This window comes from Agelaius tricolor, unplaced genomic scaffold (assembly GCF_023055355.1).
Source record: "Agelaius tricolor isolate 1412-34295 unplaced genomic scaffold, bAgeTri1.0.p SCAF_35, whole genome shotgun sequence".
Classification (NCBI taxonomy): Eukaryota; Metazoa; Chordata; class Aves; order Passeriformes; family Icteridae; genus Agelaius; species Agelaius tricolor.
Window position 1 is genome coordinate 3,189,160 of NW_027269295.1, and position 22,289 is coordinate 3,211,448.

Sequence of the window (22,289 nt, forward strand, 5' to 3'; positions counted from 1 at the left end):
TCAACCAGACTTAAAAGAACTTTCATATATTCTTCACCTGGAACTCCTGCTGCTGGCTTGTTATTCCCAGGAGCTTTTAAAATTTCATGTTAGATTTCTTAGCAGTGAATTTTAGTAGGCTTTTAAAACTTTATATATCCAAGCTGTGTGCTTCAAGAGTGGCTTCAAGAGAGACTTTTTTGCAAAGCCTCATTTAAAAACCTGCCCTTCAGGTGGCTGAAGTGTTTCAATGGGTTCTTTCCCTCCTCTTTGTGTTGCAGGTTGCACTCCTAGGAAGTGTGGAAGAGGTGTGACAGATGCTGTAATCACAAGGGAAGAAGCTGAAAGAATTCGTAGGTAATTTTAAAACCACTGATTTCAATGACATTGTGCCAATCTGAGGGGTAGGATGGGTGAGCAGGATGGTTTAGACTCAATAAAAAGTGAAATTTTTGTGACTAAAGCCATTTTCCATTTATACTGTAGTGGGGGCAGTTCTTTCACACAGAATCTGCCTGGCTCTGAGGGGCACGAGCACTTCCCAGAAAGGAAAATGAATTAAATAAACTTTGAAGGATTTTCACCTGGCCTCCATTTGGCCTTTAAAAGCAGAACAAAAACAATGTGAGCCTTATTGCAGCTCTGTGTGTCTGTCTGGGTAATCCCCAGCAGCCCTCTCTGAAGGGACTGGTTTTAGGGTATTTTTGGGATTTGTGGAAGGGAGCTGCAAGCTCAGAAATGTTCTGCAACACAAATATTTCATTTTCATGACAGGCTGGAAGGTTCAGTTTCCAAAAAATTGGAGGTGCTGTTAACTCAGTTGGGTTCCACCTGATGCATCAAATCCCACTCTCTGGGGAGTTACATGTTGTAAATAAGGACATGAAAGGACAAATCAATCACACTCCAGTTCTCACCTGAGATTGTTGTTTTGCCTGCAGAATAGCAGAGAGGGGACTGGCCTTGGGAGGATCTGATGGAGGGGTGAGCAGTGTCCTGTTATTTTCTACATTCTTTTACTGCCAAGGCAAGATTATAAATGCGTTTTTTGGGGCTGAGGTGAGGAGATGGAGATTTTTTCTGTCTGTTCAGACTTGGAAAATAGTTGATTTGGAACGTTATGTTTCATTATTGCAGTGTAAGTCCTGATTTCTGCAATGCAGAATACATTTCCTTGTATTTAATTATTTCTAGCACCTGTTTGTGTCTTCGTCAGTTCTGGTTTTGTCTTCTACAGTTACTGGAAACAGTTGCTATAGTAGAACTGTAAAAGTTTATCTTCTGAAAGTAAATTACAGTGGTTCACAGCATTATGTAAAGATTGGTTTTACAGAGATTAGAAAACCATGTAATGTCTTAAGTAGCCCTTGGAATAATATTCTTTAAAAGAAAATATTTTGAAAGAATCCCACTTCTCTTTAACGAGCACATTCATTTTAATTTCCTTCCCCCATCTTTGTGCTCAGAATGTTTTTGTGTGTCAACAGGAACTCTTTCTTGAGTATTTCTAAACAGAGCCACTCCTGTGGGCCTCTGCTGAATTAGGACATATATTAGCAATAAAAGGTTTTCAGTGGAAGAAAATAGAATTTATTGTCCTTGTGATTGCTGAGAAAGATGTGTAAAAAAATATAAACCAAGAAATATCTCTGTTACTTTGGAAGCTTTCATTCTTTTTTAAGGGGAAGTAAATGAGAGGCTGGGGGGGGGAAGCTGCTTCTCTCTCACTGAAATAAATCTGTTCTCTCTCAATGAAATAAATCTGTTAAAAATCTGATGTGTGTGGAGAGGTGTGGGCTCTGAGCCCAGCCTTCTCCCGTGTCTCATCATCTGTAAATGTGAGGGAGTTCTTCATCCTCAGGGAGAGGATCATGAGGAAGGTGTTGTGTTGTACTGAGCACTTCACCAAAAGAATGGATAAAAACTGAAAGATGTTAGAAATGAGAGCTGAGCTTCTGGGAAATGGTGAGAGTCACAGAATGGTTTGGGCTGGGAGGGACCTTAAATCCCCCCCAGTGCCACCCCTGCCATGGCAGGGACACCTCCCCCTGTCCCAGGTGCTCCCAGCCCTGTCCAGCCTGGCCTTGGGCACTGCCAGGAGCCAGGGGCAGCCCCAGCTGCTCTGGGCACCTGTGCCAGGCCCTCGCTGCTCTCACAGGGAAAAATGATATTCAGGAGAAATACAATTTTAAAATCATTTAAAATACACTCTCCTTACCCAGTTTCTAATATTTTGAATATATTTCAAATCACATTTTAATATGATTTTAAATACACTGTCCTTACCCAGTTTCTAATATTCTGAATATATTTAAAATAATATTTTTAATATTTAAAATACACTCTCCTTACCCAGTTTCTAATATTTTGAATATATTTCAAATCACATTTTAATATGATTTTAAATACACTCTCCTTACCCAGTTTCTAATATTCTGAATATATTTAAAATCATATTTTTAATATTTTAAATACACTCTTCTTACCCAGTTTCTAATATTCTGAATATATTTAAAATCATATTTTTAATATTTTAAATACACTCTTCTTACCCAGTTTTTAATATTTTTACTATATTTTAAATAATATTTTTAATATTATTTAAAATACACTCTCCTTACCCAGTTTGTAATATTTTTACTATATTTCAAATCATATTTTTAATATTTAAAATACACTCTTCTTACCCAGTTTTTAATATTTTTACTATATTTTAAATAATATTTTTAATATTACCAAAATACACTCTCCTTACCCAGTCTCTAAAATTTTTACTATATTTCAAATAATGTTTTTAATATTTTAAATACACTCTCCTTACCCAATTTCTAATATTTTAATATATTTTAAATCACATTTTAAATTTTATTTTAAATATACTCTCGTTACCCAGTTTCTAATATTTTGAACATATTTTAAATAATATTTTGAACATACTTTAAATAATATTTTGAACATATTTTAAATAATATTTTTAATATGATTTTAAATACACTCTCCTTACCCAGATTCTTTTATTCCTGTCCTGCCTTTTTCCTCTTCCTTTCCCCATGTGCCAGCCCATATTCCTGGTGCCATGGTACAAATCTTTTCTTGGCAGTGCTCTCCTGGCTCTCTCAGATACCATTGGATCCTGCTGGGCTTTGGATGGAACTGTCTTTGTTGGAGCCTTTCATCTTTTCCAGTCTCTCACCCACCCAGCATAAAGAATATTTCAATCCTTACCCCATCCATATCTGTGTGCTCCCAAGCTTCCAGCCACTTGCAGTAGATCTGGCTTGTTGCTGCAAATTTCTTTGGCTTTAGATTATTTGGATGATTCTGTCCAATTATGTCTGTTGTAAGACTAATTTTTCCTTAAAAATACCTCAAAATTACTGTTGCTGTTGAATGATTTTTAATTCTTACTTTAGCCACTTTGTTCTCTTTGCTAGTCAAAATAAAACTTGGACAGGTTTCTGTTGGGATTCAGGCTGCATTTTCATTGCCTGGGGCTTCCTCTTAACCTCTTTGTAAGCAGCATGTCTGGGGGTTTTTTGGGGTTTTTTTTTTCCTCTCATAGTTGTTATATTTTGAATTCTCAGAAGTGGATTTGTATCTGTGTGCCTAGATATAATTTATTTATTTAAAGGTGTAAACTTGCAGTTTGTGACTTTGTTTATTCTCTCCTCCCTTTGTTTGCTGCCCTTCCCTGGAGTACTGGAGCACAGCACCAAAACTTGCTTCCAATTCCATCTTTTTATGTTGAGAAACTCTTGACCAACATCTGAATTATTGAAGCCTCCCTGGGGTCACGCCCCAGTTGTCAGGCTGAGCTTTCTTACCTTCCTTTGTAACTTCTCCTGGGTTTATATTTCTTCATGCAGAGACACACAGAGTGAAGCTAGAGGGGCCATGGTAATCTGGTCTAACTTCCTGCAGAATCCAAACAGGAATATCTGCTCCACCAGGAAGCTGCTTTCCCTTCTACATCTGGCTCTGTAAAGAAGTTTTATACTAAAGAAGTTTTAGACTCTGTTCCTTATTCACAGAATGGGACTTGAATTAGTTTTCTTGATGTTTGCCTCAGCTTTTTTCTCCTTTGTATGATAATGATATTAACCTTTTTAATCTCCTATGATTTTGTAATTCTTCCCTCCCCTGATATTTTTCTGCATGTCCCCCCTGCTGGTGTGAACACTTCAGTCCAGTCCACTTCTTCCAAACTGTAACCAACTGGAGTTTGGGGAGTGAGAAGAAATGTGTAAGAGAAGCATGTGGAAAGAGTTGGAAAGGCAATTTGTTTTTAAATTAAATTAATCTTCTCAGCTGTGTTGTGCTACTTCATATAATCTACTTTAATATGGTCACAAACATATCTTTGAAGCTACACAGGAGCAGCTTTACTTCTTTTAACTGTGCTTTAGATTTTTGTACAGAACCAGAAACAAATAGATGAAAGTATTTTGCTTCTGAAGCTTGAGTAAAGCTTGATACCAGAGCTGCTCTTGCCTGAGTGTGAGGTTGTTCCTCTGAAGCTTTTGGAGAGCAGTGGGAAGGGCAGATCTGAAGAGCTCATGCTGTGTCCACTCCAGTAACTTGCTACTTTATGTATTTTTCAAGGGGTAAATAAGGTTATTTGTGTAAGTTTGTTAAAACAAAAGTTATTATTATCTCTTCTAATAAGAGTTAGTAGGGTTCCCCTGCACAGAGCAATTGAGGCTGCAGAGATTTTCTAAGGGACTGTGATGAGTGTGTTCCCCTGTCACCACTGCTGTTACTGCTGGGATTTTGTCAGAAGGATGTGAATGGTCTGTGGTGCATCCAAACAATGGCAAGTTCCAAGATGAGTGCCCAAATATTGACATCAGAGCTGTCATTACTTCAGTGCCAGTCAGGTTAATTAACTGGTGCTCTTTGAAAAATTTCCAGTATAAATAACAAAAAGACTTCTATTAGTTCTATTTTTAAATGCTTTAGAACTGATGCAGAACAAACAGGTGTTTTGTGGACAGCAAGGGACATACAAAAATGTATTTTATTCAATTTAGAGAAACATTTTAGAATCCTCTCTTCTGGCAAATCTGAATACTAATCTGTGGTGATGTTCACAGGGGTCTGAGGATGAGGGAAGAGACCAGGATCTGACTCCATGTTTCACAAGGCTGATTTATTATTTTATGATATATATTATATTAAACTATACTAAAAGAATAGAAGAAAGGATTTCATCAGAAGGCTAGCAAGGAATAGAAAGGAATGGAATGATAAGAAAATCTTGTGACTGCCCAGAGAGTCTGAGCCAGCTGGGCTGTGATTGGCCATTAATTAGAAACAACCACATGAGCCCAATCCCAGATGCACCTGTTGCATTCCACAGCAGCAGATAACCATTGGTTCCATTTTGTTCCTGAGGTCTCTCAGCTTCTCAGGAGGAAAAATCCTAAGGAAAGGATTTTCCATAAAAGATGTCTGTGACACTAAACTTTGCAGCTTGTTGGGAGCTCAGCAGAAGAGTTTGGCTTGAATTGGATGAAGAAATGGATTGAATTTTCCTTTGTGAAAAAGCTTTACTCTATGTGGCTTTCTTTTACAGCAGCTTAGAAATTGAGGAAAAGAAAGTTTGGTCCTAGTAAGCCTTGGAATTCTAATTGTACTTTTAAACAGACTTTTTAATGTCTGTATTAAATATGAGAAGTACACAGGATCTTGTGGTGAAGGAGAAGTTTTAATAACAAATGCAAGGCAAGATAAATATTAGTGCTGCTACTTGAGCACACAAATACTGGAAAATGTGTGTGGAAATGTGTTCAAGAAGGGATCCTGGAGCAGAGTGATTTACTCTCAGCCCATGGGGGGAGGCTGGCAGTTCCCTGTCAGATCTGAATCTCAGAAATAGCAGTTCTGTGCTTTTTTTTATAATACCTTACTAATCTCTGCATCTCTGCAGGGATCTGAGGGAGGTTTCTAGTTGTAAAATAAATCTTGTATTGTGAACCCAAAGGCTGGAAGCTGCTTTTACTTGGGAGGCTGTGAAAAGTGAGAGGCAGCTTGGGACAGTTATTAAAGGTCATAGTTAAATAATGCTAAAACATTTTCCTGCTCATTTTTCTTTCTTTGTTTCCTTTTCCAGGCATCAATTTTGGACCTGCACTCTGGAGCTCTTTCCCTGGGGAAGCATTTTGTTAATCTGTACAGGTACAATGAGGCTGTGGCTTCCTGCCTGCTGTCATCCCATCCCTTCCCTGCCCACTGCCTCTTCTCCAGCCCCTGGGCTGGGATTAGTGATGAGAAATTATGGAACTTGCTTGCATCCACCACAGTTTCCATGACCAGTTAAAGAGCTTTCCTGGCATGAAAAAGGATCTTTTATTGAACTGGGCACTTTGAAAAGTGCCATTATCTTTATTTTTATGTTCTTGTACTGGTTAATCATAACATTTTTTCACAGTTATAGTTTAGTTTATTCAGCAGTGGAAGAAATCAAATAGCCTGAACCATTAAAAACTTGAATCCTTGTGCTTATTTCATGATGTGGGAGGGGATTTTTTTAATGCCTGAGGAAAATGCCATTACCACTTGCAGCATTTCAATCCTTTAATCTTTTAACATTTGATCTTTTTTGGACATCATGCTCAAAAACATTTGTAAGATTTTTTTTGTGTGTTGTGTCCTCACTTTTTGGTTGGGTGTAAGGAGTTTTCTTGTTATTGCTCAGTATGATCCAGCAATTTTTAGACTGTTTCTCCTCTTTCAGACTGTTGTTTAACTTTTCAGGTACTTTGGGGACAAAATTCAAGACATCTTCACAGAAGAGGATTTTGCCTTATACAGGTAAAGATTTGCAACAATTGCTGAATGAGCCACAAACCAGAACTTTTTATGGTTTTGAGTTTTTTGTGGAGTGCAGGCTGAGAAGGGATTGCCCTTTGCATTCCTACACTGGATTTTGCAGCTCAAAATAGTAATATCTCAATAATTTAGAGAAGTAAAAGGATTTTTTGGTGACTGATAAACAACATCAGCCACGTCAGGACAGTTTCATGGTGTGAATGCATTTAGGGTGATGGCAGCAGCACACATTTCCCTCCCTCCCAGCAAGAAGAGCTGCTCCTCTGAGCTCTGTGGGGATTTGGGATGGAAAATCCTCATTACCTCCTCTTCCACATGTTACCCAAGGGTTCTGTGAGATGATAGACACAATTCTGGGCTAGTATTACATCAGGAACTTGGGCTTTTTTTGAGGCAGAGTGTAGCAAAACATTAAAAATGGTAAAGCAGGAAGTGGAAGGACTTTGAGATTATTCATGTTCTGGCTGGAGAAGCAGCCAGAGGATGAAATAACTCTGTAATGGAACAGCTCTGGCATCTGATGCTCCCAGCTTTCCTGCAGCCCTGCTCATGCACTTAACAAACACAACAGAACTAACGAGTTCCATGTGGCTGGGAAGGTGTGTGGCCAGAGTTTAGGAACAAGACTAGACACAATAATTCCTTGGTTATGCATTTCAGTTGGTTTCTCATAATTTAAAATGTCCCTGATTTGAATATTGAACTTTTTTTTTTTTTTTTTTTTTTTTTTTTTTTTTTTTTTTTTTTGCCTGTGTGAAGGAATCTGATCTCCCTCTAGTGGTGGAAGGAATGTTAAGTAGCCAAATGGGTTTATTAGTTTTATTAAAATAGTAATTAATTAATATAATCTTAAAATATTAATCACTTTAAGCTTATTTTTATTTAACAGCGGTTTTTAGATGTCATTGTCTTTATAGATGAACTTCTTTAAAATGTTTTTACTTCTGATCCCAGTATTGGAAAAAATTAGATGTTTCCTTGATTATTATTGAACCTTGCATAAAGAAAATGTTTAAACTATTGTTTAAACAGTAATTCCTTGATTATTATTGAACTTTGCATAAGAAAATCCATAAAGAAAAGGTATAATTTCTGTTTTACATGAACAGAAGCATTCAATTTTTCAATAATTTTATAACTTCATGCTGTGAGATGAGGCAGCTGCTAGGGAATGTCAATATTCCATTGGGATTTCATGGCAGTATACGGGATATTTCAGTCTACTGGATGTGAAGCTAATACAAAATATATTATTAAATGCTTCTGTTCCTATTAATGGCAGTGCTTTAGCATGGACTATAGTACTTTATGGCCTTAATGAATGATTTTATGCTGTTTTTGGGAGCATTTATCTTCATTACTTCCCCTTCCCTACCAAGGTCACTTTAACAATACACTCTTGGGAGAAATAACTGAGTGTAATTCATGTCTAAGTATTACTGACTGCAATAATAACAAAGCTGAGAAGGCATCCTGAGCCAGGGGCCTGATTTCTGAACTGTCTCTGTCAAAATTACATTGCTTCAGACTCAATTATGGTTTCTAGGCTGATGCTTTAACCACCATCTGCCAAGCACATTACAGCAATCCCTCTTGTTCCACATAATAAATGAAATGTTTATTCAGAAGGGAGACCTTTAATCAGGGTGTTTGCTGGAAGGGGTGAGTTGAGCAGAAAAGAGCACAATCAGAAGATTTATTCCCCAAACCTGACAGCTAATGAAGGCAGAGAAGGAGGAGCAGGGGAGGAGCTGTGCCTTTGCTGTCTGTGTCTGTTGGGTGTGTGATTGCTGTGGAACTCTCTGGCTGCAGGAGCCCTTTGCTCTGTCAGCTCCCTGGGCAGTGCTGAGCAGTGGGATCATCAGGAGTTGTGTGGATTGAGCTTTGAGTGTTCCTGTCACCATGGCTGAGTCACACTTTGCAGTGGCTCCTGCCTGCATTTTTTTGGGTTGGTCTGGCAGAGCCTGTGGCTCACAGAAACTTTTCAGTGGCACTTTCAGCTCTCTCTGCTGCTGCTGCTGCTGCATTAAACTGGCAGCTTTGCAAGCTGCAAACTTCCTTTCTTTCAAGTTGTGTGTTCCTTGGACTTCCAGCTACTTCACTGGCTTTTTTTAAATTTTCTTCCTCATCAAAAATTTATTCCTCCCCTAACTCAAAACAGTGACTGATTGTGGTGGTGCTCACAGGGGTCTTAGGATGAGGGAAGAGACGAGGATCTGACTCCATGTTTCAGAAGGCTTGATTTATTATTTTATGATATATATTATATTAAAACTATGCTAAAAGAATAGAAGAAAGGATTTCATCAGAAGGCTGGCTAAGAATAGAAAAAGAAAGAATGATAACAAAGGTTTGTGACTGACCAGAGAGTCTGGACAGCTGGGCTGTGATTGGCCATTAATTAGAAACAACCACATGAGCCCAATCCCAGATGCACCTGTTGCATTCCACAGCAGCAGATAACCATTGGTTACATTTTGGTTTTGAGGCCTCTCAGCTTCTCAGGAGAAAAAACTCCTAAGGCAAGGATTTTTCATAAAACATGTGTGTGACATCTGTTTTTAGAGAATCTGGTGCTCATGTGCTCCTCTCAGGGAGTTCTGCTCTGTCTTTTGGTATTTCCCAGTGACTCAGTGCAAATGGACAAGGACTGCTGCTGACAGATGTGGGGGAGCATTAATTTGATGCTGTTGACTGGAGGCTGTTCCTGAGCATTTCTTGCCCCTGCAGAGCTCTGTTACTGCATCTGCTCAGAGCCAGGGCACACCTCAGCAGCCTGAAGGAGATAAGAGTTGCTGTGCTTATGGAAATAAATGCTTCTCCAGCATGAAGAAATATTTTCTTTGTAGCCATAGTTGACCAGCACTGTCCCAAGAGTTGTGAAGAGCCAGGAGCAGTGAGGGAAGGGAGGCTCCTGCTGCTTCTGGGTCACAGAGGCTGAGGGGACCATGTGGCTCTCCAAGTTCTGGGCTCATTCATTCCTTTCTTCTGAGCTGAAATTTGGCTTCTCTTGTCTCTTGGTTTACACATGAAGGACAATGCTTTTGTCCTTAAGTATTTTGCCAGTAGTTTGTGTTTGGAAGAGCAGGGCAGGGAATGGAATGAAAACCTGCAGTCATGATGTTGATAAATGTTGAAATGGCCTGGCCAGCAGAAAACAGACTGTACAGAAGGATTTTTCTAGGCTAAAAAGTGACCTTATTCTACTTTTCAAAGCTGTATTTGGCATATTGAGTAGGGCTTTGCATCCTGTTTGGTTTGTAAAACACACATTGTGCCCAAAGCATTGCACATCAGTCTCCAAGAGGAGAGAAGCTTTAACAGAGCCTTAGAAACACCAGACAGCAAACCTTAACAGAAAGCTTTTAAAAGTGAAAAATGAATCATGCTGAAAGAAGAGGGAGGACTCTTTGCAGAGCAGGACAACTGGAGCAGATTTAGTTATGTCAAGACTGTGGCTTGGGAGGGGATTTATTTATTCCTGGCTGCTGCAGGGGCCAGGGAATCAGCTGCTCTGCTCTTCGTGGCTGTGAATTCTTCAGCTGCCTTGTTCAAAGCTCTCCATTCACAACATGAATAATTGCATTTAATGCTTTCTGAGAGCCTTTCCTGCATCCTGCTCCTTGGAAAGAGCAGACAGCAGGATCAGCCTCCCACAGCATGAGAGGAAGGAGCTGTGGGTTCCTTCCTTTTGCCAACTCCACTATGTAGCTCTGAACTGGAAACCTCAGCTCTTGCAGCCATATATATCCCTGAAAATCCCTCTGACTTCATTTGATACTTTTTATATTTCACATGTAAAATAGCTTGAATTGACCTCTAAAAATGTAAAGTGAGGCAGGTTAGAAAATCAAATCTGTGCGTGTTATTTCTATTTCTTGTGAGGGACTAGTTGTGAACAGAATGAATATTAATTAATAATATTAATAATTATATATAATAAATAATATTAATATTATGTAGCATTTTTTAGTACTTGTGGATTTTAAGAGATGACTTTCACAGCCTATAGACACACACCACAGGTCTTGTAATTCTGCCACTTCTTTTTAGTCACCATTTTAGTTCCCTAGAGAAATACCTGGGAAAAACTTCTTGAAAGTTATGCTGAGTGGAGAAATGCACTGGAAGATACAAACCTACTAATATAATTCCATGCACAACTTCAGAAATGTGTTTTCTCACATTATCTTGTTTATACACTGTAATTGTATAATTTTGAAAAAGACATCTTGCATTCATGTAAAAAAATCTGGTAATAATACCAATACATATGTTGACCAAGAGCCCTGAATTTCATGGTGACAGGGACTTCACCAGTTGGTTTAAAAGTAATTAAAGGTTCTTCAGAGACAATCCTTTTGTGAAGGTACAACTTTACTTTTACCCCTTAATGTTTCCAGCAGTTAACAAACAGTGGGATAGGTGTGGAATTACTCAGGAAAACAGACAGAAATTTTCAAACCTAGGCCACAGGAGACAAAGTTTGTATTCCTTGATATTCTGACAATTAAAAAAAAAAACAACAAAGAAACAAACTCCAACCAAAACCCCTGGAGGAGGTCCCTTCTCTCTCTTTTCCCTCTCTCTTTTCTCTCTTTTCTCTCTCTTTCCTCTCTCTCTCTTTCCTCTCTCTCTCTTTCCTCTCTCTCTCTCTTCCCTCTCTCTCTTCCCTCTCTCTTTTCCCTCTCTTTTCTCTCTCTCTTTTCTCTCTATCTTTTCTCTCTCTCTTCTCTCTCTCTTTTCTCTCTCTCTTTTCTCTCTCTTTTCTCTCTCTCTTTTCTCTCTCTCTCTTCTCTCTCTTCTCTCTCTCTCTTCTCTCTCTCTTTTCTCTCTCTCTTTTCTCTCTCTGTTTTCTCTCTCTCTTTTCTCTCTCTTTTCCCTCTCTCTTTTCTCTCTCTTCTCTCTCTCTTCTTTCTCTTTTCTCTCTCTCTTTTCCCTCTCTCTTTTCTGTCTTTTCTCTCTCTCTTCTCTTCTCTTCTCTTCTCTTCTCTTCTCTTCTCTTCTCTTCTCTTCTCTTCTCTTCTCTTCTCTTCTCTCCTCTCCTCTCCTCTCCTCTCCTCTCCTCTCCTCTCCTCTCCTCTCCTCTCCTCTCCTCTCCTCTCCTCTCCTCTCCTCTCCTCTCCTCTCCTCTCCTCTCCTCTCCTCTCCTCCTTCCTTTTCTCTTCTCCTTCCTCTTCTCCTTCCTTTTCTCTCCTCTTCTCCTTCCTTTTCTCTCCTCTTCTCCTTCCTTTTCTCTCCTCTTCTGTTTCTCTTTCCTCTCTCTCCTCTCTTCCCTTCTCAAGGCAAACTCAGCTGTGGCTGTGTGTTCCCATTTTTCTCAGCTGAGGAAGGAGCAGTGAGTGATGAAGAGCTCAGGAGCAGCAGGAGGAGGTGTCACTGACACCCTGTGTGTTCTCTGCAGGGATGTGAGGCAGAGGATTCAGCAGAGGATTGCTCAGGTGTTTGGGATCAGCTCTTCTGCCATGTACCTGACCAAGCCAACCTTCTTCTCCAGGATGAACAGCACAGGAGCCAAGACAGCACATGATGAGTACTGGCACCCACACGTGGACAAGGTGAGGAGGGGGCTGGCATGGGATGCAAATATCTGTTATTGTTATTATTAAATCACCTTGAAATCATTTTGCATTTAAACAATCCATCAAACAGGTTTGAAAACTTGTGCTTCAGGGGATGAACCTGATGGGAGATAAGTGAGTTTTAGAAACACAGGCCATTACATCCCATTCATTTTTATTTTCTCTAATTTAGTTTTGCTAGAATTAGTAGTGAGAATGACTAGTCAGGAATCTTTTTTGTCAGAAACATTGGTTAAAATGACCTGAATTGTTCTTTCAGCCAGATCTAGAAGGAGCTGTTTCACAGTGGTCACTTGGTCACTGTTGTTATTGATCTAAGGCTTCATATTTGTATTTCTGCTATATGTGAATTGAATCTTTTTGAGCTTTTTGTGGTTCAGTGGGGATGTGGGACCTGGTACCCTCTTTCAATAACTTGGTGTTTTGATTCTTTTAACTGCACAGTCTTATTTCCAGGTTTATAGCTTAATACTTGGCATTTCTCAATGAACTTAAATGATTTGGTATTGAGTTTATTTCGGAGGTTGACTGAGTTCAAGCATTCTGTGCAGAACAGCAGAATACCAATATTTTTTTCAATATTTCTTTCATTTTTCTGGTTTGGCTTTTTTCCTCTGAGCCCTTATGGTCAAAAGAATGGAAGAATTAAAAAAAACACAAAAGAAAACCCCCAAACAAGCAAAAAACCACCTCCACAATACCCACATTTCATCCTTTCAGGATTTATAAATGAGTCACTCTGGAGTCATGGATTACCCAAAATGGAGCCAAATAAAATAATCCCAGCAAAATCCAAGTTATTCCTTAGGGCTCAAGTCTGTAAGTGGGCAGTGTACCTTAAAGTCTATGACCTGAGACATGAAAAAATCCAACAGAAATATTCCTTGCCTGAAAGTATTTCCTGGGAAAAGCCAGTCTGAGGGAAGCGTCTTCTGTTGGTCACGACATTGGTGTGAGTTCCTGTGTCCTTGTTCACGTGAGCAGAAGCAGATTAAATTTAGAAGATGTGGTGGTAGTGATGACACAGGTTGTGTTTGGAAGCAGAAAGCCCTGCAGGGTGGAATCTGCCAGGTTTTGGGTGCCTCTGGTTTGAAAAGCTGTGATGTAACCAGTGAAGAGGAATGGCTCTGGACCAGAGGTATAGGGATGGTTTTGACGTCCAGAATGTTTTGATTTCTCTTGGTAGGAAATGGCTGCAGGGAGCAAATTGTGCTGGTGGGGCTCACAGGAATTCCATCATGTTTTGCTCAGTTCCTGTGGGTTCTCTGCTTCCTTTTTCTGCCTCTCTTGGGATTGGAAATGAAGGCACTTGAGACAATAGTTCATGTTCAGACTCAGGTGTTTGTTATTTCTTATCAATGTTACAGTTTCACAGCAGGGAGTTCTGCAGTCCTTCATTAGCAAGGCACAAAATGGCCAACTGTCTCTTGGTAAAGATCTTTTAAGGCTAAACTGTCCAATTAAGAACTGACACCTAAATTATTTTCCCTTCTAACCCAATAACTGATCACTTGTAGCCCTCAATGAGGACTTTTCTGTCCAATTACAAAACATCACCCAAACCCATGAAGAAGGAGGAAGAAGGTAAAGAACAGCCTGTGTCTGCCCTAAAACCTCCATCTTGCTTAATATTTATTTCTATATTCTAAAATCCCAAACTCTTAAGTTTTCCACCCTGTGGTATCACACATTTCTATTCAAACTCCACACCCACAATCCCAGTTCTGTCATTCCATTTTGGAAGCTTCTCCACAGCCTCAGGTCAAATGCAGTGTTCTCTTGGGGGTCTGTGCCTTTCAGCACAGAAAGTTTAATATTCTCAGCATCCAGGGTTCCAAAAAATTCCAAGAGGTCCTTGGGAAGAAGGAACCTGGTGATTCTGCTTGTGTGAAGTGCAGTGAATTCATTGGTTCCTTACAGCTTTTCCACAGTTTCAGAGAATCAGATTTGACTGCCACAAGGGTGGGAAAAGCAGTATATTTCAACAGCTTATGCCTATTTTCTCCATTCTTTTATTTCAGCCCCCCCAAAACCTATTTTAGAATTCCAGACTCTGATTTATTACTGTAATGAGATTTGTGTGTGCCCAAGCCCTGCTTGCCAGAATTCTCTTTATTCTTCTCTGCATGTGTTTTGCATTGGGAAATGAATTATTAAAGTGGTTGGATAAACTCTCCATTAAGTGTTCCTACCTAAATATCTCCTATAATGTACAAGTTATTTTATCATTTACATGCAAATAAGTTTACATGAAGAGAATTTGTGGAAGCTGCTTTTGTGTCCTGTCATCCTGAGAATGCCTGAACATGATGGACAGCAGGCTGAATGTTTTCCTGTTTTTATCCTTCTCTTTTGTCCATGTTTTATTTATCTTGCAGGCTGTCTGTTCAGGGAGCAGATACATCAATTGATTTGCCTTGGCTTTTTCTAACCCATCTCCAGCTTCAGGAAAAAAAAACCAAAACAAGCAGGAAAAATGCTCTCTTAGACTTGGAATGCATAATCTAGACCTTAGTGGTGTTCTGTACTGGGTAACGGGGTTGGAGTTGGTGATCTTGGAGATCTTTTACACAACCTAAATAATTCTGAGTCTGTGAGGAGAATTATCCCAGTTGGGGCAGTTTCCAAACACCTTTTTCATAATCATAAATAGTCTGAGAGAGACTAATTAGGATGAATTAATCTTGTGCAGCTTCCCAGGTTGCTTCCAGTGCAGTCAGCCTGGCTTGTATTCCACTTCCTCCATCAAACTTTTCCACTTCCAGACTGCAGTTGAAAGCAAGGAAAAAAAACCCCACCTTTCTATTGATCTGAGGTAAAAAGTTCTTCCCAGAAAAGCGTAGTAGAGTTCTTATGTGGCCTCCAAAGCAATTGTGAATGCTGGGAAGTTGAAGAAAGATCAATAAAACTTGCCAGTTTGTTGGATGCTTTTGTCTTGGATCATTATTTATGCTTTCCCCTTGGAACAGAACGAGTCACTTTAGGAATTTCTGCATGATTTAACAGTGAAGGTTATTCCTAGAAGAAGACATCACAGTTTTTTCCTTACCTCCTTCCAGAAGAAAGTTAAAATGGTACCTTAGCAAAAAGAGTTCACTATATTTTCTGGTTCAGAGTGACATTGTTGTTAAAAAGATGTGGCATATGAAACATCTTGGAACATATGAAAACCCCTCTTGCCTTTTTCATGATATTGCTGAGTCTATTGCAATTAAATTTCTCATTTGAATCTCCCTGAAGACTTTTAACAGCATAATGGAGTAGTACAGATTTAATGTGTTTGTCTGAGGCTTTTTTTTTTCCCTCCTAAAATTTCCTTGGTTTGTAGTTACACAGGAATGGAAACCCTGAAATCACCCAAATGATTTATTTAATCTTGTTGAATTTATAAGCCTCTAAGTCAAATGAAGAGAGTGTTGTTTTAAGATGTGGAGTTTCATCTTGGATGGAATTTGTTTGGAGCTGAGGCTTCCAAATGTCAAACACCTGATTTATAATGGACTTGCTGCTGCACACTCCACACTGTCAGCACTGCAGCCTTGCACCATTCTCTGGTGGCAGCAGTGTGGAATTTGGGGATTTGTGCAGTCCCCTGCCTGGGCACAGATCCTCTCATCCTTCACAGGACTGTCAGGCTCTGCCATAAGATGGTTTGGGGTTTGTTTCCCTTGAATTTCTTCTATCAGAGGTAGTCCAACACTCGAGTGCACATTTCCCAAAATTAGTTCTGGCTTTTTTTTTAGCCTAAACATGTCCATGATCACTTTATAGCTATTTTTGTTCTTTCTCCCAGTTCTACATCCTCCCACCCCCATGTATTTATAGGTGGGAATCATATCCCTTTCCAGCCTTTATTTCTCTGAGGTGAACAAGCCAAACCTTTAATTTTCCTCACCTCCAATGTTCTCTCCATGTCCCCAACCCTGCCCTGTACCTGCAGCCCTCTCTGGCACTGAGAGCAGCTGCTGGCTCTTCTAGCAGACTTTCCACTCTTCTTTTCTTCCCCTACATTTAATAAACCACATCAAAAGATCCCATTTCTGCCTTGGGAGAGCATCATCTCTGAAAGCTGAGGAGGTTGATTCTCATTTCTACTCAAAGCCATCACCTCAGCTCACCTACAGCCCCTTGCAATTCGGAGCTGTGCTCTTTGCTCTTTTATTGTCTAACAGACACTGCCAATAAACAGCACACTGGAAGTGCCATCAAGGCTATTCTGGGGCTCATCTACACAGATTTAGGTGAAAGCTTACAGGAAAAGAGAAGTTTTGACTCTTTTTCTGCGTGCTAGACCAATGCTGATTGCAAAGTGAATTTTCTTCTGCCCTGGAAAGCAGAGGATGCTGTCCTAAATATCCTCAGTGGCTGCAGACCTCTTATGGTCCTACAACTGTTTAGTTGTATAGAAATGTGTCCCTCAAAAAAAACCCACTGCAAAATGGGGCTGGCTAATTCTGGTAATTGGTTCTATTTATAATAATAGCCTTTAGAGAAGTGTCATGTAAACATCATTATAAGCATTTACCATTAAATATTATCTGTGTTTGACTCTTTGGGTAAGGAATGTTCAAAAAGAGCACACTAACCATATGACATAGCAGGCTGAGTGGAAATATCTGCATTTTTTTCTCCTGAGTTGTTTACAAGGAGCTGTAGAAATTTGATTTGGAGCTGTGTGGCTTTTAGTGACAGCTTCTCTCATATAGTTTGATCTTTTGGTTCAATTATTAATCTGTCTGGTACTGGAAATCATTGCCAGGGTAACAAATATATTTGATTTACGTGGAGGGACTTGCAGCATTACAAATAACTGAGTTTAATTTAATGCCTGCTTTCTATAGTGTTGCATTTCTCAGGCCTGGTTGCTTTCTGGGAGTGAGTAATGAATAAGGACAGAAGGAGCAAAGCCATTTTCTCTTGCACACTTTGTTCCCCAAATTAGTCTTCTCTAGCAGTCAGGTGTGTTTGGTTAGGCTGAAATGGTTGGTAGTCAGTTCTTAGAAGTTTGGAATTGGTAAAACCACCTTGGAGAAGAGGGAGAGTGCACTGGGGGAGCAAAGATTGCTGCTCCTCTGAAGAGTTGATAAAAACAGTTCTAATGCATTAAACTTGGAACTGTGAGTTGAGTGAACTTCTGCACTGGCTGGAGCCTTCCTTAAATCCATTGGAAGTTTTTATCAGCAGGTCAGTGAAGTGGAAAATGGCTCTGCAAAGCTGATTTGCATGAGAAGGGCTCTAGAGTGGCTGCTTTGAGGTGCTGCACTAGCACTTGCTCATTAATTCCCATTTATTGCCTTGTATTCCTACCAGGGTCTGGAAAAATATGGGGAGAAGGGGATCACTTGCTTTCATTTTTCAATATTTCTTTCATTTCTCTGGTTTGGCTTTTTTCCTCTGAGCCCTTATGGTCAAAATAATAACATGAGTATGAATGGAAATGTCTTCCTATTCCATCTGCTGTTATGTTCTCTCTGGTCCTGCCCTTACAGAAAAAATGTGTACAACTGCTCCTGAGCCAAAATTTAACTGGCACTAATGAATATAACTTGAAACATGACTGAAAATATTTAGAAAACTTCTAAGTTTGGAAGTAGCACCTACCTCTAACAGTCACCAGGTCAGTCAAAACACTCTGCAAATTCTGTGTATTTATACAGTACTGCTGTGCTGCACATTTCACTGCTTGACAGTGTAATGCTGAACTTTTGAGCTGAGATACACAAAGAAATTGGAGAACTCAGCCATTGATTTCAAATATTTTTTTCATTGCTGGTGACATGTAGATATGAAAGGAAATATTTCCAGAATCAGCTCAAGTCAATGTTAAATATTTAGATAGCTTCACTCTCAGTGTTAATATGTAGTATTTATTTCCTCCAACTTCAGTGTACCTATCAACCAAAAATAATGCTTTAAAAGGAAGGAAAAAGTCACCTTGCTGTACTTAAAAGTGGGATGTTTGGTCTGTAGGCTGAGAAGAAGCAGAGACTTCCAAAGTTCAGTTTGAAGGGTTTTTGTCACTGTCACATTTTCTGGAAAAATCCCTTCACCAGGATTTTTCTCCTGGGAAGCTGAGAAGCCTCAGAGAAAGAGGAAAACAATAATTATCTGGTTTGCTTCTCCTGTGTTTTGCTGCTTTGGAATGTGGTTTGGACATTGTTTTCCAACAGATGCTTGTTTCATTGGTTTCATGTGAATTGTTTTTATTTATTGGCCAATCACAGGCAGCTGTATTGGGACCCTGGAAAGAGTCATGAGTTTTTCATTATTATCTTTTAGCCTTCTGTCTGTATCCTTTCTGTATTCTTTAGTATAGTTTAGTATAGTATTCTTTTATATAATACAGATGATAAAATAATAAATTAGCCTTCTGATATCAATGGAGTCAGATGCATCATTCCTCCTTCTGAGGGGTCTGAGAAAATGCAACAGGTTTTAAACAAAACCTGCATGGAAAAGAGTAGAAGCTCCTCCAACAAATGTGTATTTACTTGGAAGTTCTGATTTACTGTTACCATGAATCTCCTGTGTGGTTGTGGTGAAAGAATAGCAGTGAGAACTTTATACCCAAGATTAATCATGAGTGGAAATCATTAATCAAGGGCTGTTCTTCTGCTTATTAACCTCCTGGTGAAATTTTATCTTGGAATAGTAGAAATCCTCTCTTTTTGATACAATGCACTTCTGACACTGCCTTGTTTTTTGCTCTTGGATGATAGAAATCAATCAATCAATCAATCAATCAACCACTTCTCTAATGATGGAAACTAGCAATAGAACTAATAAACATGACATGCTAGTCTTGTAGTGTGACAAGAGAATAGACTAATAAACACAGGTAATTCCTAGAAAATGGTGGTGTTGGTCCTTGGAAAATGGTTTTCAAAGACCCCTTTATTAAATACATGAAAAAACCTGAAAATCAGCAAAACCCACCAGATCCACCTGCTCAATTAGCTGTGCTCTGCGGAGATAAGATCAAGAATTTGGTAAATTTTGGTAATTTTGGCTTCTCCCACAGGTGACTTATGGCTCTTTTGACTACACTTCTCTGCTCTATCTCTCTGACTACTCCAAGGACTTTGGGGGTGGACGCTTCGTGTTCATGGATGCAGATTCCAACAAGACCGTGGAGCCCCGAGCAGGTACGAGCCAGGCTGGCTGCAGATTCTGCCATTTACTGACTTCTCTGGGGTTTGTGGCAGCAGGAATAATGTGGGGTAGTGTAGCATGCTGCGTTCAGGTTGATGAGATCAAAAGTGAAGATTGGAACAGGTTAAAATGCAGCCACAGTTTGTAATGTGTGGTGTTAAACCACAAGAAGAGACTTCCTGGGAAGATTTAGGGCTTAGAAGAGGTGGCCAGCTCTGACAGCTTAGCAGGGGGGAAATAGTAATAATAGTAATAATTTTAGATGATTAGCCTTAAGACATTCACAGCCTAGTGTAGCTAAAGGTGATAGGCCAAGAAACACTTGAAGTATATTATAATTAGGAAATAGTTTGCTTCTGATTGTGATAGTGTGAATTATAACATCTGCATTGTCTCTCCCTTCTCATGAGAATGAAAATGGAATAAAAGGTTCAAAACACCTCTCAGCTCCCCCATCTCTGAGTCAGAATGAGCTTAGTCTGACAACTGGGCAGCAAGAGCAGAGCTAACTGTCACTGCAGCAAATCCAAATTAAAGCAATTTATTTTACACTGGCCTGAAATTCCTTTGCTGCTCAAGGTGGGACTTAATACCCTGTAATGGCTGAGGGTGGGTGTGAAGGTGATGGATTGCCACAGCTCTGCTGGAGTATGGTGAACCAGGATTACCTGGCTAAAAATCCATCCCTGCTTCCAGGAGGTCTGACAGGGATGAGCTTTCTGATGGCTGTCAGTTATAAATAAATAAAAAACCTTTAAGGCTGGCTTGAGATTTTTTTAATATGTGGATAATTTGAAACTGGAATTACTCTGGGGCTGCCTAGAGAGGAGCTCAGCCTGAACTCATCTGTCTGGCAGGTGAGTGCTGAGCTTCCAGCAGTGTTACCTTTCATAATGCAAGATCAGCCACACTGCTGCAGGGAAAAAGAAAAAATGGGCAACTTTATATTCCTGCTGTGTTCTGTCTTTTTTTTTTTCCAAGACAGAAAAGATGGAAATTTGCTCATTTAAAGAGCCTCAGTAATTGTCTGCTGACAGTTGTTACCCCAAGCAGAACTGACTTCAGACAATTGCTGCCTGTAGATTGGGATGGGTGTTCTTTGAATTCTGGGTCACAGTGATCCACTCATCTGCAGTGATGCTGCTTTAGATGAACTCTGAGATTACCTGGCTTTGCTATCACAGTGATCCACTCACCTGCAGTGATGCTGCTTTAGATAAACTTTGAGATTACCTGGCTTTGCTATCAAGAACTGTATGTTTGATTACTTTGTCTTTCATGATTGGAAGTTATTCCTGAATTGAATGCTTCATCTTTTGAAAATGCTGCTGCCAGTATTTTGAAAGGGAACACATTAAAACTATTTTTCAGATGCAATTCTAAGATTACCAGATCTTTATAGCTGTAGAAATCACAGCTGAATTCTAGGTGTGTGAGGGGAGCTGTCTCACTCAGCCTGGCTGCAGTGTGGAACATGCCCCTGCCTTAATTTCCAAAAGTCTCTAACTGTGAAATTGCTTCCATTCAGCCCCATCCATTCATTTTCAGCTTTTCCGCTGCAAGGTCTTTGCTCTTGGTGTTGTTCTGGGGGAAGAAGGGGAAGCTGATGAAATCCAGAATTTTCTTTTTGGCTGTCCCTTTGCCAGGGGGGTGTGAGGGCAGTGTGTGCCCTTCTGGAACAAAACAGTGCACCAGGAGCAGCACAAATGTCCTTCCTGGACACAGGAGAAAATTAATTACACTTTTCTAACACATCTCTGTTACCACAGTTGTCAGGGCTCCTCTGGTTGTGTCACAGCCTCTGGTGCACAGTCCCCACTGATACCCTGTGAGCAGAGCAGAAGAGCTTGAGAGGTGAAGCACAATGTGAAGGCATTTGCACTTATTTTTCCTCTTGCTGATAAAATGTGTTTTGTGAAGGAATGACCCCAGGCTGTTTTCTGTTGCTGGTACAAGCTGATGTATTTTTTATGTTCATAATGTTCCTGTGCAATGTTTTTTCTCTCCTTCTGTCTTTTTGGCTTTTCTTTGTTTGTTTTGTTTTACACTTCTTTTGATCCTTTGTGCTTCTCTTGCCACTCCAACTGCACTTTTAAAACCATATGTTGATGAGCTTTCATGCTTCTCATTTAGGAGCTCCAGGCTTTTCTGGGGATGACTGTCATAATCACTGGTTCAGTTTTCATGCTTGACAGCTTATTTACTTTTCTGTATTGCTAATGCCACTGCACTCCTAAAACCTGGTACTTGCCTCACACTTAGCCTGTATTTCTGGGGACCTGATTCTGAGTGCCAAAATAAGCAGGTTTCTTTTCCTGTGAGCAGCAATTTGCTCAAGTGTCAGTGGGGAGCAGAAAGGCATTGTTAGTGATGCAGCAGAGCAGAAAAGCAGCAGTTGGAAATCCAAGAAAAAGCAATTAAACCATTGTGGGATGTCCTGTGTTGGAAAGTGCTGCCTGGGCAAGTCCCAGTGCTGCTGCAGATGCATTTGCAGCACTGCTCTGGTGAGGATCAGTGTCAGCTGGGCACAGGGAGAGCTCTTCTGCCAGGAGTGCAGCCTAAATCAAAATGCTTTGCACTTCCCTCAGTGCTTATCATTGCAGATTACCCAGGAAGTCTCCCAGTCCTGACTCTCACATGGTTGACTGAACAACTCTCTAATTTATGGGATGATCTTTAACATCCCCTAGTTTGGTTGTTAGTGAACATTTAATAAGGAATTGTGATTTATGAACATTGAGGCTC

General features: G+C 39.8%; 1 protein-coding gene across 2 annotated transcripts in view; it reads left to right on the top strand.

Moving 5' to 3' along the window:
• OGFOD3 (2-oxoglutarate and iron dependent oxygenase domain containing 3) overlaps window positions 1–22,289 on the top strand; it is a 46,009-nt gene that overhangs the window by 5,478 nt on the left and 18,242 nt on the right. For both annotated transcript variants that reach the window (XM_071452668.1, XM_071452667.1), the window contains exons 3-8: window positions 261–336; window positions 921–963; window positions 6,092–6,156; window positions 6,736–6,792; window positions 12,215–12,368; window positions 19,414–19,537. In XM_071452668.1, the coding sequence (XP_071308769.1) occupies window positions 261–336; window positions 921–963; window positions 6,092–6,156; window positions 6,736–6,792; window positions 12,215–12,368; window positions 19,414–19,537 (519 nt within the window). The remainder of the gene's footprint in view (window positions 1–260; window positions 337–920; window positions 964–6,091; window positions 6,157–6,735; window positions 6,793–12,214; window positions 12,369–19,413; window positions 19,538–22,289) is intronic.